This window comes from Physella acuta, unplaced genomic scaffold (genome assembly GCF_028476545.2).
Source record: "Physella acuta isolate Inbredline_101_S28 unplaced genomic scaffold, ASM2847654v3 ptg000280l, whole genome shotgun sequence".
Lineage (NCBI taxonomy): Eukaryota > Metazoa > Mollusca > Gastropoda > Physidae > Physella > Physella acuta.
In genome coordinates this window covers 369,796-392,089 of record NW_026731799.1, presented here as the reverse complement: position 1 = coordinate 392,089, position 22,294 = coordinate 369,796, and the positions used below count along the sequence as shown (strand labels likewise).

General features: G+C 37.5%; 2 protein-coding genes across 4 annotated transcripts; one reads left to right on the top strand and one right to left on the bottom strand.

The window, feature by feature from the left end:
• Nucleotides 1-437: 437 nt before the first annotated feature.
• On the bottom strand, nt 438-18,126 carry LOC131939447 (cell division cycle protein 20 homolog). 3 transcript variants are annotated; one of them, XM_059297739.1, is made up of 11 exons: nt 18,111-18,126; nt 7,783-7,937; nt 7,346-7,544; nt 6,904-7,094; nt 6,582-6,713; nt 5,173-5,369; nt 3,450-3,544; nt 2,750-2,981; nt 2,183-2,308; nt 1,452-1,569; nt 438-961 (listed from the first exon to the last, which is right to left on the bottom strand). In XM_059297739.1, exons 2-11 carry the CDS (start codon nt 7,913-7,915, stop codon nt 783-785), a joined length of 1,602 nt encoding a protein of 533 aa, XP_059153722.1. In that variant the 5' UTR covers nt 7,916-7,937; nt 18,111-18,126; the 3' UTR covers nt 438-782. The 3 variants fall into 3 exon arrangements, with proteins under 3 accessions (XP_059153722.1, XP_059153719.1, XP_059153720.1); XM_059297736.1 differs by lacking the exon at nt 18,111-18,126 and adding an exon at nt 17,554-17,963; XM_059297737.1 differs by lacking the exon at nt 18,111-18,126 and adding an exon at nt 17,554-17,963 and having other exon boundaries at nt 7,783-7,922.
• A 127-nt stretch (nt 18,127-18,253) lies between these two features.
• Nucleotides 18,254-20,095, top strand: LOC131939446 (uncharacterized). Its single transcript, XM_059297735.1, has one exon. It carries the CDS (start codon nt 18,358-18,360, stop codon nt 19,663-19,665), a length of 1,308 nt encoding a protein of 435 aa, XP_059153718.1. The 5' UTR covers nt 18,254-18,357; the 3' UTR covers nt 19,666-20,095.
• The last annotated feature ends 2,199 nt before the right edge of the window (nt 20,096-22,294 follow it).

The following is a 22,294-nucleotide window of genomic DNA, read 5'->3' as shown; positions in this document are numbered from 1 at the left end:
CTCTCCAATGTTTCATCTGATAAAAGGGGACTCTCAGAAGGTAAGGCAATGTGTGGTGGACACTAAAGCAAAGGGACTCCACACCAAGCATTATTGTAATCATCAAACAAGTATAGCTGGCTACATCACCCTGCTCAAATAGAGAGAAGCCTCACCCTTCAAACCTTACTGGATCAACTAAACACATTACCAGAACAAACAAGTGTAGTTGGCTACATCACCCTGCTCAAATAGAGAGAAGCCTCACTCTTCAAACCTTACTGGATCAACTAAACACATTACCAGAACAAACAAGTGTAGTTGGCTACATCACCCTGCTCAAATAGAGAGAAGCCTCACTCTTCAAACTTTGCTGGATCAACAAAACACATCACCCTGCTCAAATAGAGAGAAGCCTCACTCTTCAAACCTTGCTGGATAAACAAAACACATGATCAGAACTAACAAGTGGTATAAGCTTTATTAACAAAATAATGAAAATGTAAATTGAGTCAGAAAATGATGTATGCAGCAATAATTTACACAAACAAAACAAGCCTCAAGCCAAGGGAAAGATCTCTTGGTAACCTTTGACCTGTAACAATTGGGTGGGATAGAGCAATATTACACAGACCCTGAGAGGACAGACTGATGTACAAGAGAAATGCATATTACAAGTGGTTCATCTTTGTCAACAATAATGTAAACAATAGCAAAAAACTTCAGGTAGAAATAAATGTTTCACATCATTCTGTAGGCACTAATCAGGGGCAGCAACTCAGGCCAGGACCAACAACTGCATGTTATCTGATACACATACTTAAACCAGAGGTCATTTTCTTCTCTGGCTTGGCCTCAGATTTTTTACTCTGTTTCTCATAGGCAAAACATTTCCACAGCCTGATGGTCTCGTCTGCTGCGGCGCTGGCTACAGTGGCGCCATCTGGTGACATGGCCATGCACAACACGCGAGATGTGTGGCCTGGGGAAGGACAAACATACAAATTAGATGAAGGCCGCATTCAGCTGGCTATAGAATAATCAACAAAGTCCACCAATTCATCTTTTTGGACAACACAGTTTATATATTTCTACACATACAAATTTGTATATTAATAATTATACTTAATAAGTTCAAAGCTAAGATCTTACTAAAAAAATTAAAAAGTAACAATTTTATCTCATTTAAATATTTAAAGTAAAGTTTAATACAAATTTAATCTGCCCCCCAAGTACAGAAATGAACCTAGCCCAACTCACCCCCCTAGTACAGAAATGAACCTAGCCCAACTCACCCCCCAAGCACAGAAATGAACCTAGCCCAACTCACCCCCCAAGTACAGAAATGAACCTAGCCCAACTCACCCCCCCCAAGTACAGAAATGAACCTAGCCCAACTCACCCCCCAAGTACAGAAATGAACCTAGCCCAACTCGCCCCCCAAGCACAGAAATGAACCTAGCCCAACTCACCGACTAGATCAACAACTTTGTTCATGGATGGATACTTCCAGATCCTCAGGTGATTGAGTGCGTATCCATGGCCAGATATCAACTCCTTGTGCTCTTTGGACCACAAGATGGAACACACCTGGACAGATAGAACCAATGTCTAGATTAAAGGCTGTCTTTGTAGGTAGTGTAGGATTTGTTTGAAATTTAATCTGTGGGTTCAGTCAGTGGTTCATGAGAAAAACAGAAGAGAGAAGAGTCCAAGTCTTAGTTGGTCTGTAAGTTGTCCTATGGAAAATACTAAGTCTTGTACACAACATTTTGTCTCTGACAGCCCACCTCAAATTGTACACAACAGTATACAACCAACATTACACAAATTAGAACTGGGTTGCCTACCTCTTTAAAAAAAAAATTCAGTTACAAAAGCATTGCTTTTCCCAATAGTGGGATACTGTTGTTAACTTAAAGAACCCCCCCCCCCCCCACATTTTGTATATGTAAGGTAATCATAAATCACATCACAATATTATAGTGATAAGTCTTGTGATGTGTTAAAGATGCTTGAAAACATGAGATTCTAATTAGCTCAATATTTAACTCAGAACAGGAACCAAAGTTGAAACAAGAAAAATCTTTAAAAAAAAAAACATTTACACCAGCGTGGCAAAACTCTGAGAATGCAGCCTTGCAACAACCACACACAACATTTGACATGACCAACAGTTGTAGACATCTGGGCACCAACCCACCTGAGATTCTGTATCATAAGCTCCCACATTAGCCCCTGACTGCACGTTCCACATCCTGATGTGTCTGTCAGCAGTTCCACCTCCAGTGGCCAGTAGATATGGTTGCCATGGGCACCAGGACATTGCCTGCAGAGAACAAAAAACATTCAAAGTTATCATGACTATTCCTGCTGTGACAAACACTGACAGTAATCTTCTGACTAAAGCCTTCCTCTAACCATCACCTGGTGACTAAAGCCTTGCTCTAACCATCACCTGGTGACTAAAGCCTTCCTCTAACCATCACCTGACTAAAGCCTTCCTCTAACCATCACCTGACTAAAGCCTTCCTCTAACCATCACCTGGTGACTAAAGCCTTCCTCTAACCATCACCTGGTGACTAAAGCCTTCCTCTAACCATCACCTGGTGACTAAAGCCTTCCTCTAACCATCACCTGGTGACTAAAGCCTTCCTCTAACCATCACCTGGTGACTAAAGCCTTCCTCTAACCATCACCTGGTGACTAAAGCCTTGCTCTAACCATCACATGGTGACTAAAGACTTCCCCTAAGACTCCTGAACTTACCTTGACAGCTGCCTGGTGATCTGTGAATGTGTAGAGAGGAACCGTGGCATTAGCTGACCCAACCTGGTTGCTCCAGATGTTGACTAGGTTGTCATTGCCACCAGAGGCTAAGTGTCTTCCATCAGGTGACCAGCGAAGGCCACAAACTTCCTGCGTGTGATTCTCAAGTACTGCCACTTGATGGTTGGCTATTCGCACATCATGGTGGTGGATAGCTCCAGTGCGTGATCCACTGAAAGGAAAGTTTTTTAAAAAATGTATGCATTAAACAATATAAGTCAAAATACAACCATGGGAAAACTTTTGTTTTATAAAATCTAAAAATTAACAAGACAAACTAAACACCATAACACTTCTTAATAACTACTTGCAAAACTGCATTTTTGCAGTGCATTATAAAATTAACCAAAGTTAAAGCGGAAAAATGAGTAAGCATGCATGAAAATAATTGTTATTTATTTTCCCTACAAGCATATTTTTCCTCAAAAAAAAAAAAGCCACTCTTTTTCCTTCTCAGAGCATGGAGCATTCAATACCAATTACTTTATATCAGTAATGTATGTGTTTCAAGTATATAGGTTAAAAATGTGATGCTCTTTTCTGCACAAATACTAAAAAAACTGGTGAACTGTGAATATAATCAAGGTGCTAAAGGGTTAAGACTGGTCTATAAATAACTGCTAGCACAAAGGAGACCCACCTGGACAAAATGTGAGCATTCCATGACATGCTCCCAACACGGGCAGTGTGGCCTGTCATTGAACGTATCAGTTTCTGTTGATCTGTGTCCCAAATCTGAGGACAGTTTTCAACATATACTTTCAGAGTCAACAACTAGGTACTAGTTCATTAGTGTATGTACAGCTAGTGCAGGGCTGCCTACCCCAAAAAATTTTTCCCCGTAACAAGAGCATAGGTTTTCCGTAACTTTCCGTAACTTTCCGTATTTTTACACATTTTTTAAATACAATGTAAATAAGACCCATGGGGTCATCCATAAATGACGTCACACTCGTAGGGGGGAGGGGGGGTCCGTAATTTTGTGACGAAGTGTGACGAGGGGGAGGGGGGGGGGGGTCAGATGTTGCGACGTCACATTTTTGCATTATAAAAAAGCAATGTTAGAAAACGAATTTTAGACGTTATTTCGCGTTTTAGATAACTGTTTTAATAAATTGTAATAGTTTAGACAAGATTTTGGAAAAATATCAATGTTTTAAAAAAATTCAACTGCAATTTTGAGGGGGGTTGTAGGTTGAGGTGTGACGTCATTTTAGGGGGGGTCTGGCTTTTTGTGACGAAGTGTGACGGAGGGGAGGGGGGGGGAGGTAAAAATCGTCCAAAAAAGCGTGACGTCATTTATGGATGACCCCCATATTATATGATCGTAAAGCTCATCAGCGTAATGATGACAGTCGGCGACTCGTGCTACTTTTTATTTTATGGACTAATAATTAGTTTTTTTAAAAAAAAGCCGTTAAATTCAGAATGTAAGGCGACAATGGAAAATTTCAAATAGGAATTGTTCTTGCAATGAGTAGTATGACGTATGTTATAGGCCAACACTACGGATATCTAAACCAATGTGAACTCAGTGACCCCTCGACTGTGTGTGTGTCAGGATTTTTTCTCCCGCGAACAAGAAAACGTAAGCGGCCGACGGGTGACGATGTTTAGAATTAGCATATTTCTTGAATATTTTTTTTTCAATCTACATTTTATCAATGTAATATCTAGAAGAAAAGAACAATTTTAAAAATATGATCCGTAATTGATCTCGGTGAGCCTAGATCTCGTTGTTTAGTAAAATCTTGTCTTCTCGCACATCTCAAACAAAATGCCTCGATGTCTCAGCAAATATGTCTCGCCAGACTGCGCGATGAGACTTTCAATGATTTAGGCCACGCCCTTTTTTTTCTCTACGGACAACACCGACTCATAATCGCGGGGTCAATAGTTCACAATATAAACATGACTGCCGCCAGCCATGACAAGAGCGGGAAGGGAAGGGGGAGGGAGGATTGTTACGGAAGAGGCTGAGAACCTTAGAACCGAATAACACACTGATATTAGTGATATATAACTAGCTAAATTAAAATATAAAACTCAGACCGGGAACATAAAGTTAAGTTACCACCAGAAATTTTTTTTTTACACTAAAGTCGATTTTGATCTCTACTGAAATCAAAACCGTAATTTTGCAGCAAAATCGTAATTCCGTAACCTGGGTGTCAAAATCGTAAAGTTACGGGCAAAACCGTACAAGTAGGCAGCCCTGCTAGTGCCACGCATAATACTTCAATATATAAGTTATCATAAAAGAATCTCAGTCATTTATGCCTCAGAAAACCCACTGATGCTTTTAATTTTAGAATTACAATGTATAATAGCTGACTACTACTGATAAAACCTACTTCACCTACCTGCACAACGCCAGTACTTAAGCCAACAGCCAATACTGCCCCCTCTTGAGCCCAGGATACAGAGGAAATGTAATCATCAGGGGTAGACAACTCCATCAACTGAATAATTGTTCCATTGTCAGCATTCCAGAGAAAAACTTCATTGCCTAGAGCTACAGTGAGGATGTTGAGGTGGGACCAGTCTAGCAGGTTCAGATCTGAAGAAACATAAGCATTGATGTAAAGGTGTAAGCTAGCAGATTTGGATCTGATGTGAAGGTTTTCCATGACACTCACTATTGCCAGATGGTATACTTGAAGGACATTGTACATGAGGAAAATAAAATGCTGACACAGATTAAAGTAACCATTTGTAGACATCAAGGGAAAACGTACAACTTTTTGGCTTACAGCTAATGCACACCAGCAAATATACACTCATTACCACTCTTCTCACAAATTGTTTTCTTTCACTAAGCACACAGTGTACCATCACCAGATTTTGTAGAAAAAAACAGAATCCAAGGAGGATAATGTGCACAAAATCAATTTATTTTTCCCAAATCTCTGCTTCCAAGTGTTAAACATCTTTAATAATAGGTTACGCTTTAAGTTACCTAAAACATCACCTATATCCCTGAGGTTACTAGCTAAAACATCACCTATACCCCTGAGGTTAACTAGCTAAAACATCACCTATATCCCTGAGGTTAACTAGCTAAAACATCACCTATTTCCCTGAGGTTAACAAGCTAAAACATCACCTATATCCCTGAGGTTAACTAGCTAAAACATCACCTATATCCCTGAGGTTAACTAGCTAAAACATCACCTATATCCCTGAGGTTAACTAGCTAAAACATCACCTATACCCCTGAGGTTAACTAGCTAAAACATCACCTATACCCCTGAGGTTAACTAGCTAAAACATCACCTATATCCCTGAGGTTAACTAGCTAAAACATCACCTATATCCCTGAGGTTAACTAGCTAAAACATCACCTATATCCCTGAGGTTACTAGCTAAAACATCACCTATACCCCTGAGGTTAACTAGCTAAAACATCGCCTATATCCCTGAGGTTAACTAGCTAAAACATCACCTATATCCCTGAGGTTAACTAGCTAAAACATCACCTATATCCCTGAGGTTAACTAGCTAAAACATCACCTATATCCCTGAGGTTACTAGCTAAAACATCGCCTATATCCCTGAGGTTAACTAGCTAAAACATCACCTATATCCCTGAGGTTACTAGCTAAAACATCACCTATACCCCTGAGGTTAACTAGCTAAAACATCACCTATATCCCTGAGGTTAACAAGCTAAAACATCACCTATATCCCTGAGGTTAACTAGCTAAAACATCACCTATATCCCTGAGGTTAACAAAGCTACCAACCAATAAAAACACCCACAAGGACTTACAGTAATCGTCCAGTAGATTAGGAGCATCCAGTATCCGTTCAGGCTCCTTAGGGATGTGTCTGGTGCTGGCTGACTGTTTGATGTTGGACTTGCCACAACTGTATAAGACGTGTAGACTGTTGATGTCTGGACCTGCAAACACAACATGAATAACATCAGTACAACTCACTTGCACAAGCTTGCCATCTACAACAAGTGGTGACTGACTACAATAATGGTGTAAATCAGAGTCACTGATGGAAAGTAACGTTATAAATTGAAGTCACCAATGGTAAACGAAGTAAACTGACCACCGGACACTACTGGTGTAAACACATCATACCATTGGCCTGCGGAGCCTTAGTCCTAAAATTTAAAATCTTGCAGTCTTTCATCTCCATGGCCTCCCTCAACTGTTCCTGGTAGTCTGTGTTTGGGTTGTCATTTTGGTTATTCTCAGACTCCTCCTCCCCACGTTTCATAATGGCATAGTGACCAAACTCCATGTCTGTTGTTGAACGACTTGGTATAAATCTAAATATGAAATTTACACAACATTGTAGAAACAGCAAAACGAACGGATATCTCAAATGGGAAAATGGATTTAGAGTTATTTTCACTAAACTCCCCGCTACACAAACAGCTTTATAATCTAAGATAAAACTAATTTTCTCATAAACTACTATTTTTAAAACTGTTTCTATTTATTTTTAGCACAGATTATTTTATGAAAACAGAAATAAAGATGCATGTAAATATGTAAAAAGTATTGCCTGTAGCACTACCTGTCCTGCAACCTTCCTGGTGTTTTGTTTCCTGGTGTCTTAGTTTTTTTACCGCTGCGACAGCCTGCTACCTCTCCTCCTTTGCCTGAAGGTGTCTTCGCTCCAGGAGTTTTAGGTGTCTTGCTGCCTGTAGTTGGCGCTGCACCATTTACAGTCTTACCTGGAGTTCTTGACCTTGATTTGAAAGGTGAAGAAACTCCTGCAAGAAAGTTACTGCACATTTATATCAACAAAATCTAATGAAATTATTTTGGGAATGCAACAATGTTGTATTAACATAGTTAAATTTCTAAGACTAGATATAAAGATCTAACAAGCAGAATATTATAACTGAATTCACTTTATCCACTCTAGAACTATGATAAGGAATCAGTGAAAGACAAACCATTATAATTAAGTGAATGAGGACATGGTCTAAGAAGGATAAAACAACCAACCATTGTCATTTGGGTGAACCCTGATAAGTGTCTCCTGTGCTTTTCTCTGCCACCTCATCATTGGCCCACCCAGCATGGGACCATCAAGCTTGACTATCTCATTGATGTCTTTGTTGAAGTTGAAGTGGGCCATGATACCCCTGTCAACAGTCACACTGTAAATGTAAAGAGAAAGACATTCAACGCCAATAAATTACAAGCTCAAATGGTTATCTAAAATTCTTGTGGCTTCTAAAGTTAAATGCTGGGATGTTTTGGACTAGAGACATATTATGAAAACATAGGCCTATATCAACCACATAACATATATAATAATGATATGGGACTAACATTTATTCTTAATACGGCAGGAAAATATTCTATTAACTAATAATTTTATGGGGGCATTTTTTTCAAGTGGCATAAAAATAGTAACAATTTTTTTCCAAAACATATTTATTTTATTAGCATTCAGTTTAGAAATAGAGTTAATTATATTTAGTGGGTAAGATATTTCACGTATACTATGATTTTCAAGATTATTTATATCCGCATTTTGAACACAGAACAGTGAAATCATTTAAAAAAAAAAAAAAAACAACTCTTGAGAGAAGGATTGTAGTCAAGAAACCATTACAAAAAAAAATTTCTCCGCATAGTTCGCCTTTATTTTTCATTCTTCAAAATGGCCCCTAAAAAATTGGACTTAGCTATTTCTTCAAATATTTTTTTCAAAAGAAAAAGGGCTGTTTTGTGTGATGTTTCATGTAAACAAATGCCCATGTCAACATGTGTCGAACCAGGTGAAGGCACCCGATTGACAATTGCAGTCACGCATGAGTGGTTTTCTTACGTTCTTGTGAATTCAATACCAGTTACTTGACAACAACACTGGAAGACAACGAATTTGGGAAAATAATGACCCTAGCGTAATGGCTTTTGAAGATTGTTAAATAAAATGAGTGCAGTGGGTTCATTTGTTGATTCTATAGTTGTCTTAAGTAATTTACCTAATAAGGGAATGTTGAAACAATCCCAAAGAAAGAACAATATAAAATCTTTGATAAATGCATCACCATGAAATTTGAAAACCATGTTTGTCAAAAAGGCCATCTTTGGCTAGAGGTCATAAGCCAACATATGTCTTGAGAATGATGCTATATTATAAATTTAGTTTCTGATGGTACAAGGCATTTACATAATATTACACAAATAACTAAGGAATACATCCTACTCTATGCAAGTTTTGAGTCTTTAATCCATGATACAACTGTACAAGGTACAACACCTGATGTTGTGTGTATGGCACAAAAGTTAAAATGCTGCGAGTAGGGAAGGGGAATTTAACACCAGAATTGTTTTTTAAAATAATGAGGTCATCATAATGTGGTATTGAAGCAACGAAGCTGTTTCTACTTCTTTAATAGTAGAAATATGTAGGGCCTATATACAAAGAAAATGATAGACCTACTGCTACAGCATCATACAGGAAATGTGTAATCTCAGTTCCTAATAAATTAATTTATTAGGCTAGGCCTAATTAATTAAATATCACTAATGATAATGAAGGGAGATGGTTTGTTTTGGTTAAGGCACGACACACAACACTGTGTGTGTGGTATGTGGCCAACCAAATGAAAGTGGGTGTATTTTGTTTTTGCAATGATGGATGGTGGGAATGGGTAAACATCTATTACTGAACAAATCAAAAACTGATGAAAGCAGTAAAAACAGAAAGAAAAAAAAACAATGTGGTATTCAAATGTAATTAATACCAAATTTTCATAAACACAATCTTAATTCAGAAAAAATGTAGGCCCAAGACTAATGTCTACAGAAAAAAGTAAACGACTAGGCTTAAGGGGTCATCCATAAATGACGTCATGCTTTTTGGACGATTTTTACCCCCCCCCCCCGCCACATGTCGTCAAAAAAAGCCAGACTCCCCCACCCCCCTAAAATGACGTCACACATCTGCCTACAAACCCCCTCAAAATTGCTGTTGAATTTTTCTTAAAACATCGATATTTTTCCAAAATCTTGTCAGAACTCTGTCAACATTCCTATTAATTCAATTCCTATTACAATTTATTAAACTCGTTTTCTACAACGCGAAATAACGGCTAAAACCCCTAAATGGATCACCCATAAATGCTGTCATATTTTTCCCGATGAATTCCCTTTCCCCCTATCGTCACTAAAAGCAAGATGATGATTTAATATCATATCCCAGTTCTACTATACCCGAACCCTTAATCACAATTTCTAACGAAAACGAATGAGTTCATCATTTTTTTCTATAAAAATATGTTTTAAAAATATTTTACCTCGTCCCATATTTTGAGTCGAACGTCAATTATGAGGAACGAGCCGACCCGCAGCGTATCATACGCCGCTATTTAGTTGTTTTATTTTCTACTTTTCAGTAAGTGATATGGTTTGTAATGATATATGATAAGTGACAGAAAATTTTAATTGAAGAATTTAATAAGAAAATCTAAAAATTAAAAATAAGAAGATGGCCCTCTGTCCTACTTATATTAAACAAGACAGCTAAGTATATTAAACAACAAAGTCAACAGAATATACATACGAATAGACATTTTTATCAAGGGAAACTACTCTAAATTTTATTTGGAATGATGACCGCTGTTTTTATCAACTAATATTTATCTCAAACACTCCTGATATTTTAACTTGTTTTGGTCACTTAGGCCTATTGTTCTTTTAAATCAATTATCTGTTATATTTTGTAAAATTTGACTGAAATACACTTATTTAAACAAATATATTCATCAGTTACCTCTCCCGCACATTACTACTGCAGCCGAATTGATTACGCTAAAACGATAGATTACCGATTAAAAATTAATCTGTGTAGCCTAGAATCTACATTTTATTTTTATTATTCTATGATCATTAGGAAAAATATCCCAACATTCCTAAACTAAGGTTTTACCAGATCTACTTATGGCACTAGAGGTAAAATCTTAGTTTAGCGTCGTAAATTCCAACGTAGCTAGTAATGTGCGATGAAGGTAACTAATGAATATTTCTTTCATTTGGCCATATTTATGTCATATTTTACATCATATAACAGATAATGGAATAACAAATCACAATCCAAGACCAAACCAGTCATAAATATCCCGGAATTAACTTTAAACTACCCCGTTCGAGACAACAATGAGTAAATACAAGCAGCAGCCATGTTTCAAAAACAATAAATTGTCTATTCGCATGTCTTTTGTGTTGATTTTATGGTTTAATATGATTGTTTTGTATTGTTTTAATATATGCCTGGGGGTCGTCCATAAATGACGTCACACCCTTAGGGGGGAGGGAGGTCCGTAATTTTGTGACGTTGTGTGATGAGGGGGAGGGGGGTTCAGATGGTGCGACTTCACACTTTTGCATTTTAAAAAAGCAATGTTAGAAAACGAATTTTAGACGTTATTTTGCGCTTTAGAAAACTGTTTTAATACATTGTAATAACAATTGATTAAAATACTCTATTTTGACAGAGTTCAGACAAGATTTTGGAAAAATACAGCTGTTTAAAAACAAATTCAACTGCAATTTTGAGGGGGGTTGTAGGCTGAGGTGTGACGTCATTTTAGGGGGGGTCTGGCTTTTTGTGACGACGTGTGACGGAGGGGTGGTGGTAAAAATCGTCAAAAAAAAGCGTGATGTCATTTATGGATGACCCCCTGTATAGTAATTTATCTTTTTTTTTTAATATAGTTGACATGCATGACTAATAAACCTTTTCAGACTTAATAGTGTGCATCCAAGACCATAACAATTGTTGGGAGGTCGAACTTTGAACACTTTATTTGCAGTAAGCAAATCAATATTAGATCGCTTATAAATGACGTCGCTCTTAAGATAGTAATGACAGCGTGCATTATTACAGAGCAAACATATGAACATATTGTTTTAGATAGAAATTGTGATTTGTGGTGGGGAGAGGTTGAGTAGAACTCAGCGATGTGATTTTAGAGACGGGTCAGGTTGTTTTTTTTCGTGAAAACGGGATGGTTGCGGGAGAAAGACCAGCTGTAGAAGTATGACGCGTCTTTCATTGGTGATCCATTTTCTCAGTGGGGACGATAGAACTATTAAGAAGGGTCAAGAAATGTAAAAAGCATGCTGAGTCGCATTTCTCGAACCCCACCTTTTCATTCCCCTACTTAGCACATCGTCACCGCTCACATGTGACGTCATGTACCGGTACCCGCCGACCGTTAGGCTAATTGTATAGAAAAAAAAACAACAAGCACTGCCTTTCTGACGCTTTTGCAACGTTTAATATGATTACATAAGTTGGTGTTCATTAAACAGCCCCTAACATACAGAGTTTCTTCTAGGCATCTCTTCGAAATGAAATTTATATAATTTATATAGAAAATATATACTTTTAACAGTGTCCCCCCCCCCCCCCCGAAGAAAGTCTACCGTCCGTCCGTTCCGTCCCCCCCCGAAAATTTCAAGTGCCCCCCCCCCCCCGGAGAAAAAAAGTCTGGAAGAAACACTGCTAACACATCTATCACTCGTTAAATTAAACGTACGTTATTTCTGCAAGCTTGCTGTCTTGAGACTTTCGGCCCTTTAAAAATGTATTAAGCTCTCACCGTATAAAACTAGACTACCTATATTAAGCTCCAAAAGAAGCTTGGTGAAAACAGGATGGCCGTCCGATTTTGAAGCTGCTCTGCGCTTTATAAAAAGCACAATAAACGATAAGATGACACTTATATTAAAGTAAATTATAGTTCTGAATCTTGATACATTAAAAGTGATATTCCGAAATTAAGAGCCAGACAGTCAACATGATATTTCAATTTAAATCCAAGACAAATTTCCTCAAACCTTGGAACATTACCAAATTTTCGCGCAGGTTAGCGAAATTGAATTTAAGTATTTACGTCATCTTACAAAGAGTGATAGCCTACTGGTGCTCTAACGCGGCCCATGCCAATGGCCGCATTCCTAACTCCCCGCATTAGACGCGGCTTATTCGTCGACAGGCATTTGGTGGCAAGCCTTTTTGACGGGGATAATGTGTTAAGTTAAGGCCGTTTTGCCAAATGTCTTAAACTAGCAGGCTTGCAACATTTGTGATGATTCGTTTTAAGCAAGGTATACGTATACTAATGCTTATTTATCGTTATTTTGATTGAACAAAGCATTATAGAGGTTCTCCATCAATCTCCTAGGTATTTTTCCCCGTTCACCTCCTTTCATGAGACCGAAACGTCATAAATTGCGGAGCCGTCAGAGTTGACGTCACAAATCTTCACTCACTCCCGTAGCAAATCATATGTGACATCATTTATGGACAACCCCATATCACTCACTTGGGTACTTGATATTGACATTTTGTTTGGCAGGTGGAGACTTGCGATCGACCATAATGACAACACGCACTTAAGGGGTGGAGTGGCTGATTATTTTAGATGATGTTTTACGAGGGAAGCGGGTGGATAATACATTTTGTCTCTCTGTATATATAAATGATGACAAACATTTATTGTTGTCAAAATTATGGCTAGAGATCTTAGATAAGGCAGAGCGAAGCGTAATTTTTTACATTAGGGGTCATCCCCCCCTAAAATGATGCCACACCTCAACCTACAACCCCCCTCAAAATTGCAGTTGAATTTTTTTTAAACATCGATATTTTTCCAAAATCTTGTCTAAACTATTACAATTTATTAAAACAGTTATCTAAAACGCGAAATAACGTCTAAAATTCGTTTTCTAACATTGCTTTTTTATAATGCAAAAATGTGACGTCGCAACATCTGAACCTCTCCCCCTCATCACACATCGTCACAAAATTACGGACCCCCACTACGAGTGTGACGTCATTTATGGATAACCCCTTATGACTGGTTGTGACATTGACAACAAAAATATGACGGAGGTTGGGGTTTAATTAAGGTAAAGAGAAGTAAAAAAAAATGTCATAAGTTACGATAGAATCACTAAAAAAAAAAACCTGCAATGAAAATGGTGAACATTCAAACAATAAGAAAAAACTATATAATATAGTAATAGTAAGATCAAATAAACATTAGTAAAAAAAAAAACGTGATTTAAAACATGGATACAAGTTGCATCTCACAATGCTTCTAGAATTAATAAAGTTGTTTGTTAGGAGATTCAGTTTTTAAAGAGCAGAATTTTTAAAAAAAATGCTTTATTATACGGACTATACAAAAAGACAATCATATTTAAATACATTTTCATACGAATAGAAATGAAAGGGAAGCTACTCTAAATAACATTTTCTTAAGATGGCTGCTGTTTTTAATAGCAAATTTACTATCTCGAACAGGGTTGATAAAAATTAATTTCAGGATATTTAAATTGATTTAACCATAAATGGTGATCTATTATTCAATTATTTATAATATTTTATCAAAATATACGAAAATATACCCATATTTAATAATATTTATTATTTATATTTAGACTAGGCCGTTCGATTCAACACTTCCGGGTTTGTCATTTTCGTGGCATCTCACGGCTCATGCGCTTACTAAAATGGCGACCAGTTTCGCTTTCTCTAAACGGTAGAGGGATAAACTATTGATTGCGATGCCATCGTTAATTTTAGAAAACGGAACTATCCGTTTCTATTTCAGTCTGTTATTTAAGAATTCCCAGATGTACTTTTGACCTAATTTCTTTGTCTCGCAAGCGGCGCGTAAGTGAAAATAGCTCTATGTATTCTTGTCTTTTAAATCAAATAACTCTGAAATATCGCATTCCTTGGAACCCAGCCTATGTTACTACTTGAAAACTTTAAACTATTAATTTAACACACATTACAATTAACTGGTAATAATTTCTTGGGTTTATGAGATGTGTTCGTGGGAAAACGATCACCCCCAATAATGCCATTTTTTTATTATAATCTTGTTTGGTGAAAACGAGGCGCGGGAAAATGTGTGCCGCGCAAGAATCCAATCATTTGGCTAGATTTATGACTGTTTTTTTATGTCACACCTAAAAATAGAATGTTTACGCTTTCTTCGTTGATGATCGTTTTTATTATTTTTTAAACTGAAACTAAAAAGTATGAATTATTAGTTTGCAGATTTTGTAACTTGGTGTACTTACCCTTTATCAATTTTAAAAGCATAGCATGCTAATTGTAAACAAATATAGTCATAAAACACAGAAATATAAAGTTCCAATTGCGATGTGCCACACCCGGGTCACACCCCCTCAAGAAAACACGTGTTTATTAAGCTGTTTATCTCACTTTACAACAGTAATTAAAATTAATTTTCAAATTTTTTTCACTTATTGGGTAAGATAAAGCACATGTTTACTAAAAATAAAAAATAAAACAAAAGCAAATTCTGTTTTAATGAGGGTCACGGGTCAAGTTTTTTTTCCTTCTGTCAAGTTCAGTGGAGGGTGCCACAGGCTGACCTGACTTTGGAATTTTTTTCAGTAATAATGACTTTGCACAGAAAGTTTAAATATGCTAAATTAGCTTAGTTTACTAGTGTTCTAGCTATTATTGATACATTTTTAATAAAAAAAATCATTCTGTAATTCTAGGTTAAATTATGGATTTTTTAAAATAAAATATTCTGTTATTTCAAATACACCATTAAGTTCCTTACCCCTTAAGAGAACATTTGACACCACATTTAAATATCTAGCTTACTCGGTTGACGAGAAAAGAGAGAATTTGAAAATTAATCAAAATTGAAAATGAATGACAAAACAGCGTTCTAGGCATAACATGACGTCGTCGACTTGTGTACACGAGCTTTTAATTCCCGCCATGGTAATTGCGTCAGCTTAGGTAATTTACTCACCGGAAAATAACAAAAAGCAACTGGTTGATAATAAAACTAGATCTAGTTATTTTATTATTTATTAAATTCTACTCTACATGTTATTCATACCATTTTATGAAGTAATGAACACCTGCATAAATCAAATGACCATAATAAATATTTTTATTTCAAATTCTAATTTTAAATAATAAATATGCTTAAAATAATATGATAGTAACAGTTATGATCGTTTATAAATACAAATACATTTTACACTCAATTCACATTATATTGAGTCAACAGTGTGGCAGCTGAGGTTCATACATGGTATTTTTTTTTTTTACATTACATTTTTTTTCATCTTGAAAACATGACGTATGTGATTTTTTTTTTTTTAAATCTCCAAACATCGTCACTCGCGTGATTGCTTGCTTACGTTTACTATCCTGTGGATGAAAAATCCCACCACGGTCGCGGGTCACCGTGAGTTCAGCAGGCCTATAGTACACGTCATAGCATGAACACGCGTACACGAGATGGTCGGTGTCTTCACTTCTCTCTCTCTTCCCCCCCCATCCCTCTAGCCAATTGAAAAACAGACCTACTTCCCTACTTCTGGTCATTTTTTTTTAATGTTCGGTCATTTTTTTTAAGTTCACATATCAGGCATGCAAGACAGCCAGCCAGTGGCGTAGCGAGGTCGGGTGTCACCCGGTGCGGCACTTAATGGTGTCAGCCCCCCCCCCCCCAAAGGCGTAGCGACCCTTCCCGGGGATAAACTTTCTTTCAAATTTTCGATTTGCACCCCCCCTCAAGTTTTCGATTTGCACCCCCCCCCCCTCAAACTTTCGATTTGCACCCACCCCCTCAAACTTTCGATTTGCACCCCCCCCCTGCAGCCAGCTGTATTAAAAAATATTTTTTAAACTAGATCTACGTCTAGCTTAAAAAAATAAATAAACGCTTAAAATGCCCGTAAACTGATTATTTAGCGCCAAAAAAAAAAGAGGCCGCTGAACGAGCATTTTTTAAAATACGCAGCAATGAAAAAGGCTTACGGCCAATCAATTAAGTCTAAAAATCGCCCGTAATTAGGCCTAGCGCTGAAAAAGGCCACTGAACGAGCATCACTGATTATATAAACGAATAGGCCACGCGGCGTTGACGAGGTTAACCACCGGTCACGAATGCAGCAACGGTCGGCCCACAGTGAAGAAAAAATCAATATACTAATAAAATTACTAATACAATAATAATGTCCATAATTTTACTTTTTCCGCACATGCTACAATTGAATAATATTTAATAATAATTAAAATACTAAACTTAACAGTTCATTCCGTAAAAAACAAAAACTAGTTGTTTCAGTCTGGCAACTAGCGTAGCAATGACGTCACGATACTAAAAATAGCGGATAGAAATGTCAGGGTGGGTACCTCATTTTGGAATTAGATTTTGGAAAGTAGAATCGATAATACTGTAAATATACATGGTAATTATCTCAATTATATATTAATTTAGTGTTATCGGAGCCGTTTTCCCCGTTATTGGGTCGTTTTTGGCCGCGGTTCAGTTTTTACGGAGAGTGCTCCACTAGAAATCCTCTCATTATTTACAAACACAATTCTCGCGATTTTTTCTGGCATTCTAAGGCATATTATCCATTTTATTAGCATTTTGTGTTAAAATAATGATCAGAGTTGGCGAGATAAACAGTTCTTTAATTTGTCGTGGATAGGACCCCTAAAATAAACGTAGAAACCGTCAGAAAACGATGCGTGACGTTTCAGGGTCAGAGGTCAATCCAGCCATCTAAGTGACGAACCGGCCTAGTAATTCTCATCAAAAAGCCTACGACATTAAACTTAAAGTTGACATTATCATAATATTCATTAATTCACTCACTCTCTCCTACATTACTAGTTTTGGCCGAATTTACGACGCTAAACTAAGATTTTACCGCACTAGAATATCTAGATCTAATTACCTTGTAAACAACGTGTGATATAGACTAGGTCCTAGATCTCTCTAGATCTAGATCAAGAATATAAGTTGGGTCAGTGATTTAACTTTAGGCCTAATTCTTTGAATTTACCACTGTTGTTAGAAGATTGTCACGTGACCTTGGGCATCCGTTTCCGGTGAAAGCAGAGTTATTTTATCCTAGATAGACCTACCATAATTTTAAATTTATTTCATTTAGATCTAGATCTACTTGTCATTGTAGATATACAGACAAATCTATGTTTAAAGAGCATTGAATATTAGCCTATATAAATATAACAGCTGGCCTTCATGATCTTTTGCAGTAGGATTTTACGCTATATAATATAGGTTTAAACAAGGGGGTGGGGGTGACAACATGACGTTAACGCGCTAGCCACAGTTAAAACAATGCCACATCCTACTGTATTATTAACAGACTAAAGATAAACATCGTTACTATTAGGCAGATTTAATGAAACGTCTTTTATGTTATAAGAATTATTTTTATCGGTAACTGAACTCTAAAAATAGCCATTCTGTTTACAATCGAATGCAAACCAGGTTATATACAAGAAAGCTTCGCGGATCATGCCGCGGACGAAAAAACGAAAACAGTATGGATTTCATGGCTTCGCGGAGAAGTGAGATCCGCGAAGTAAACTAGGTCTTGCTATAAATTCGTATACTTTTCAAACTTCGTTCAGACAGCAGCGTTGAATGATAATAAAACATCAACCGCTAAGAGAGACAAAATAGTTTTGAATTTTACAGTTACTTGCTAGATCTAAATACAAGATATAAAACAATGCCAACATTAAATGTTCCAGTCCCTCAGTGTTTAGAAGTTGTGTTTTCCTTCGACACCACAGGCTCTATGTACACGTGGCTAGAGGAGGTCAGTGACAGGAGCCAGGACATGATACAACGTCTGCAGGCCGACATCCCCGGCATCAGGTTGGCCGTGTTCGCCTACGGGGACTACTGTGACGATGGCACTTACGTCACCAAGTGGATTGACTTCACGACTGACGTGGCCCAACTTTGTGAATTCGTAAAGAATGCTGAGAAAACGAGTGGGGGCGGCGCCCCTAAGTGCTACGAACTAGTTCTGAGGCAAGTGAGAACAAAGCTATCGTGGACGCCAGGCTCAAGGCGTGTCCTCGTCTTGATTGGCGAGAACAACCCGCACGAGCCAACGGAAGTTTGCATCAAATGCCAGAAAAACAGGGCCAACTGGCGGGACGAGACGAAAAATCTGGCAGCCAATGACGTGACGATCTACGGCGTGCAGTGTGGCTATAAGAACGCGGACGCTTTCTACTTCTACAAGACGATCTCTATCGCCACAAACGGTAAACACCTACATCTGGTGTACTTTAAAAGTATCTTCGACACTCTGATGGCCGTGTGTTACAAAGAGAGCAACGACACGGCCATGCTGACGAATTACGAAAAAGAAGTGCGAGCCCGACATCCCGCTGGTATACTTGACATGGACATGGAGGCCATTTTCGCTTCTCTACTACGTGACGGGGTCAAGAATACCCCCAACTTGGGCAAGAAAAAGCCAAACAATTCAATACTTAACAAATATAAATTAAAAAATCTTCCCCTGCTCAAGCGTGAGAACGTTCCAGAAATTAACTTTAACCTCCGAACTTTGAACTGGAAGCCTTGGTTTCTGGCATTGGCCAGTGACGAGCCAAACGAAAACAAAACCCACTGGCAGAGAAGAAACAGTAAACCAGGATACACGTTAAAAACATTACCAGCCACTCAACGAATGCGTCCTTCTAGCTGTTTGCTTGAGGTGTCCTTACAATACGGCGGGGCCAAGAGTAAAAAGTACACAGTCTTCAGCAAGTTCTCCGGTCGTTGTTTTGGAACAGTCCACTGGGAGAAACGTCTGTTCGGGTCTGACAGCGCACAGATAGACCATGCACTGCTAACTGGATGCAAAATTTACCTCAGATATTGTGTCGTGGGATCGAGGGAAAAGAAAGACGTAGCTAAAAGTTTGAAAAGATATGATTATGCTTGGAAGAATTATAAAAACATCAGATCTGGTGCCAGAAATGTTGTTAAAGGGGGAATCAAGATTTCCATGCCGTGAATAGACAGCTTTAAAAGAATCTGAACAAATGTGTAGGGTCTACAATTTTTATAAACACATTTTATATTGTTAAAAACATTAAATTTAAATGTTATTTGTCGTATTGCATTGTGTTGACCTATTGCCCTAAGATGACTCATATAGAACTTTATAAACTGCATAGATCTAAAGTGTGATAAAATATTTAAGATACTTTGTCATATGTGCACTTACGTTCCTTAACACTTAGATCTGTTGATATTCATATCCCATGTATTGTAACTTTGTAAATAGATGTCAAAATATAATTGTACATATCACATAGATGTATAGTAGCCTATTTATTTAATATGCCATATAATGTAACTGTATAAATAAATGTCAAAATATAATTGTACACATCACATAAATGTGTAGTATCCTATTTATTTAATGTGCATGAGGATTTAATAATCTGTATGTTATAAAAATTTAATTTTAAAATTGTGTTATAATTTTAAAACTTTAAACAATACATACTATTCTTAAAGATATTCTTTAAGATAAAATATAATTAAGATAAAAATAAAAAGTAAAATAAAAAGTATTGGAAGTTAATTTACTTACATAAAATTTAACATATGTATTTAAAACTGTCAAATGAAATAGGCAGACTTATTCTGACCAAAGGTGCTTGCTTTGACCAAAAGAGGTTTACCACATTGGGACTTTGTCCACAGTGGGACTTTGTCCACAGTGGGACTTTGTCCACAGTGGGACTTTGACCACAGGTGTTTTGTCCATGGTAAAGATTAACTTTACAAGTGATAAAAAGTTGCGTGATTTTATTTGAAAGTGCGGTCAGCGTGGTCGAGTCGGTAAAGCTCATGGTTGCTAAACCGAAAAGTCTCGAGTTCTAACCCCCAGGCAGATGAGGCTCATTAGCTGGGGACAGCCACTCTATAGGAGATACAACTCCAAAATCAAACAACTGCTGCCTTGTAGTTTGTTCTTGGTTTAACAAAGGCAACGGAAGCAAATCCAAAAAGAAAAGCAGGCTGAAATCGGAGTCAATGGCGCATAACCAGTTGACACGTATCCTTAATTGCTATGGAGGCGTGGTCGAGTCGGCAAAAGCTCATTTTTGATAAATTCGAAAAAGTCTCGAGTTCAATCCTCTGGGAGATAAGGCCTAACTAAATAGACTTCCTCTTATTTAAAGACATAAAGTGTTTTCTACACCGTAATATGAATGTATGTACATTATTCTCCCCACTGTTGAAAAAAGAATTCAATAATTGGTGCAATACCTGTTGATGCGACAAGCTCACCTGTTGTCGGATAATCTGTTATCGATAAAAATTGACGATGTTACCTGTTGATTAAGTAAGCCCTTGAAAGGATTATTAACAGAATCCAAACGTCGGTAGATTAAGCGATGATAAAGACGAGGTCTTAGTGCCGCTGGCTTGATACAACAAAGGCTCTGTTGTTGAGGAAAATGGCGAGCAAAGAATGGCAAGCAAAGACCTGGCGGGATGCTGGCTTGATAACAATAGAAAGGAATGTGGACATAGAATTTAGGCCGAGATGCGATGGACCAGCGTGACGCTGGACGGGTAGCCACGCACACAATTTTTAAAATGTTAAACTAAATGTTTAAAAAACGCAACATAGTTTGTAGTTAAATCTAATTTTAAACTGAAGTATTATATTTGATTTTTAAACGTATTTCATGGAACATATACTAAGTTAAACAAACCTATTTAAATAAAATTGCTGCAGTAAATACATAAATCTTTGTAATCTTGGCAAGCCAGGGTAAAAACGGTTAAATATCAAGGTATCAAGGGAAGCTATTCAAAACAAAGGGATGCAAGCACGTACAAATCTTGACCGTATCCTGGCATAAGCATGGCGGGACATTGGCCAAGATAGCGACATTGGGCCAACCTTGGAACGACCTTGGGTTAATAAATTGTGTTAGCTGGGTTGTAGTTTGTTCTTGATTGAACAAAGGCAACGGAAGCAAATTCAAAAAGAAAAGCAGGCTGAAATCGGAGTCAATGGCGCATAATCAGTTGACACGAATCCTTAATTGTGATGGAGGCGTGGTCGAGTCGGCAAAAGCTCATTTTTGATAAATTCGAAAAAGTCTCTAGTTGAACCCTCTGGCAGATAAGGCTCGATCCCTTCCAACACTAAATATTAAGAACAAAGAAGAAGAAGATTTGAAAGTGCGACATGATGTATTCATAAATACAAACGATACAAAATGCTGCACTAAAAGTACATGGTACTGTTCAGACACATGATTAAACAGCAGAGGCGTAGCGACCCTTCCCGGCGCCCGGGGAAAAACTTGTCAATTTGCACCCCCCCTTCAAACTTTCGATTTGCACCCCCCTCAACCTTTCAATTTATTTTTCCAACCCATTTTGGCGCCCCCTAAGGTCGGCGCCCGGGGACATATGTCCCCCGCGCCCCCCCCCTCGCTACGCTACTGTTAAACAGATGTACTGCCATGTTAGCGTGCTATTGAACAAATATCATTTATTTAACCATAGAAGTATATCATCGACATGCTTTTCAATAATTTATGTGCTATGTATTTAAAGAAGATTTACATTATATAGATCTATTAGTGAAACTTTTAAAAATTACTTTCATC